The sequence below is a fragment of the Nematolebias whitei genome, chromosome 21, assembly GCF_014905685.2.
Source record: "Nematolebias whitei isolate Nwh7 chromosome 21, NemWhi1, whole genome shotgun sequence".
Lineage (NCBI taxonomy): Eukaryota > Metazoa > Chordata > Actinopteri > Cyprinodontiformes > Rivulidae > Nematolebias > Nematolebias whitei.
This window is the reverse complement of record NC_056518.1, coordinates 24423394-24425908: the sequence shown is the minus strand read 5'-3', so window position 1 is coordinate 24425908 and position 2515 is coordinate 24423394. Positions and strand designations below refer to the sequence as shown.

The 2515-nt window shown below is 38.7% G+C and overlaps 1 protein-coding gene across 1 annotated transcript in view; it reads right to left on the bottom strand.

Moving 5' to 3' along the window:
• Positions 1 to 1104, bottom strand: part of c21h2orf50 (chromosome 21 C2orf50 homolog) — a 2758-nt gene extending 1654 nt beyond the window's left edge. The window contains exon 1 of the mRNA XM_037694743.1: positions 896 to 1104. Coding sequence (XP_037550671.1) covers positions 896 to 1104 — 209 coding nt within the window. The remainder of the gene's footprint in view (positions 1 to 895) is intronic.
• Between the last annotated feature and the right edge of the window lie 1411 nt (positions 1105 to 2515).

Here is a 2515-nt window from a genome sequence, read left to right as displayed (position 1 = left end):
TTATATTTAATTTAAAAGTTCTAGAATTGCTCCGCTCAAGGTGGCTGCATGTTAGAGTAGCTCTGTTACATTCATTATGGGATATTGCTTTTGAAAACTTTAATTCCTCCTTTTGTGGATGTAAATCACTTTTTTATTTTGGGATGATTATTTCCTCTGGTATCAGAGGCCGTGCAACTGGAAGGATTTTCTACTGAAACCTCTACTTTTGTACATTTGTTATGATGTGTAACCATTACAATAAGGTGTTATTGTAGTTTTTTTTTAATTTTTTATGTTTTTTTTTTTATTATTATTTTACAACTGGGAGCAGCTGATTAACATCTCAAAAGTTCAAATAGTACCTTAACTACATGCCCCAAATCCCAAATGAGTTGAAAAGGAGGCACCATGGATGCTGAGCAGGAGCAAAGAGAAGTAGGGGTTCAACAGACTGGACTGGAGATGCAGCAGTGAAGCTGTACAAGAAGGGACAGAGCAGACTTGAGGAAGCTGAAACCCTTCAGTGTCTGCAGCAAGATGTTGCATATCTTGTGTTATCTCTTCTGCCATCATCTGCTGGGGTAGCAGCAGCAGAGCAAGTGACTGAAAAAAGCTCAACAAGCTCATAAAGAAGGATCAGTTCTGGGGACTCCTCTACCTTTGGAGATGATTAAAGAAGGATTCTTCATTAAATGAAGAACATTACAGATTGAGCACCCTGTTCATCAGACTATCATATAAGAAGGGACCTTCTTAAGAAGGGGCTGCTGAAAGGGATCCCTCCCTACAGCCATCAGCATGTACAACTCTAATGAAACCAACAACATTTAATGTATCTTTGGGATTAATAAAGTATTTTTGAGATGAATTAAATTGAATTGAATATGTATACAGCATCTCATTCTTGGCTCACCATTCCCGCACTGCTCTCCTTTCCTTGCACACAACTTCTGTCCACAGCATGTCCTGCTGGACTGCATTCGCGCTGTCCGCAACTCCACGGTTGTTGCACGCGCTGTCGGCCGCCGCCATGCTGCTTCCTGCGGACCTGGTGGCCGCTCTGGACCGGTCCGGGAGCCGACAACCCACCGAGGACACCTGCCTCACGGCTTTTATGTCCATTTTAGTTAATAGGGAACGAGAGAGACTGTTTGCTAAAATTAACCCGGGGACAGGGGACACAGGGGACAAAATCGCGACTTGAGCAGTTTTGGTTTGCTGCGTTTCTATGGAAACCATTCGACCAAAGAACCCGGATGTAACCAAAGCGTGGAAGTCCTTTCCGCTCCTGCTCTGTCATTTAAATGTAAACAAAAAGACAACTAGCATTTTTTTTTACTTTTAATTGTTATAACTCAAAATAATTACTTGAATTTTTGTGTGCTGAGGCACATTATTTTATATTTATTTTCATAACATTTTTCCATTTATTAATTTTTTTAAATTCATGTCTTTTTATGACTGTACTGTCATCATTCTTTGTTAAAAACAGGTCTCTCTTGTAAATGAGTCCTCGAGGCTCAATGAGACTAACCTGTATAAATAAAGGTTGAATTTAATTGGATTCATAGTGATGTCACAAGTGTCCAGCTGTTTTTTGAGCCAAGATTTAAAGTTTGAGAAACATTTTATTTTTGTCCCCTTTATTTAAAAGAAAGTTTGTTTGGATTATTACATAGCAAATTACACCTTATTTAAAAAATGAATAACTGTTTATTTTGTCATATTATATGACGTTTCAGTTAAAAGCTGGTTTATCTGCAGCTAAACCCTGAGCCAGCAGCTTATAGACGTATGCTAGTGTAACACTGGTTCACTAACTAGTATTAGTGGTTTGCTTAGAGGACAGCACAGTTCCTTTTACTTTTAGGACTACAATTAAATTATGTACATGAGTATTTCCTGGCCTCTTCAGCTCTTGTTAGCCAATGATATAAAAGTCCAACAAGCCGTCTAGCTAAACCTGATGATGTTCAGCTGCAGATTAGAGAGAAGACCACAGGTGTTCTCAATTATTGGATCTGCTCATTTTGCAGGTGCTTGAAGGCAAATGAAAAGCTAATGAAATGACAGGGTTTCTGATTAGGTTAAGTGGAAACACCTGCAACATTTTATGCTCTTATTCTGTCAAGCAGGAATGTCTAATCTTGGTCCTTGAGGGCCACTGTCTTTCATGCTTTAGACATTTCTCTGCTCTAACACCCCTGATTTGAATTTATGGGTGATTAACAGGATTCTGCAGCACAGGAAGAGGTCATTTAACCATTGAATCAAACGTGTTAGAGCAGGAAAACAAGTCAAACATGCAGAATTGTGGACACACCTGGCATTAACAAAACTAGGACTCTCCAGGACAATGTACAGATTATTGAGATAACATATCACTGCTATAGTACAAAAACAGTTTCTATAATGCTGAAATAAATGACTCTCACAAAGTCCAGTCGGGTAAAATGGGATGTTTTTAAAAGTAAACCACCAACTGTGGATGTCAGTCCGATTTTTTTTATTATTTTTTATGACTGGTGTGAGA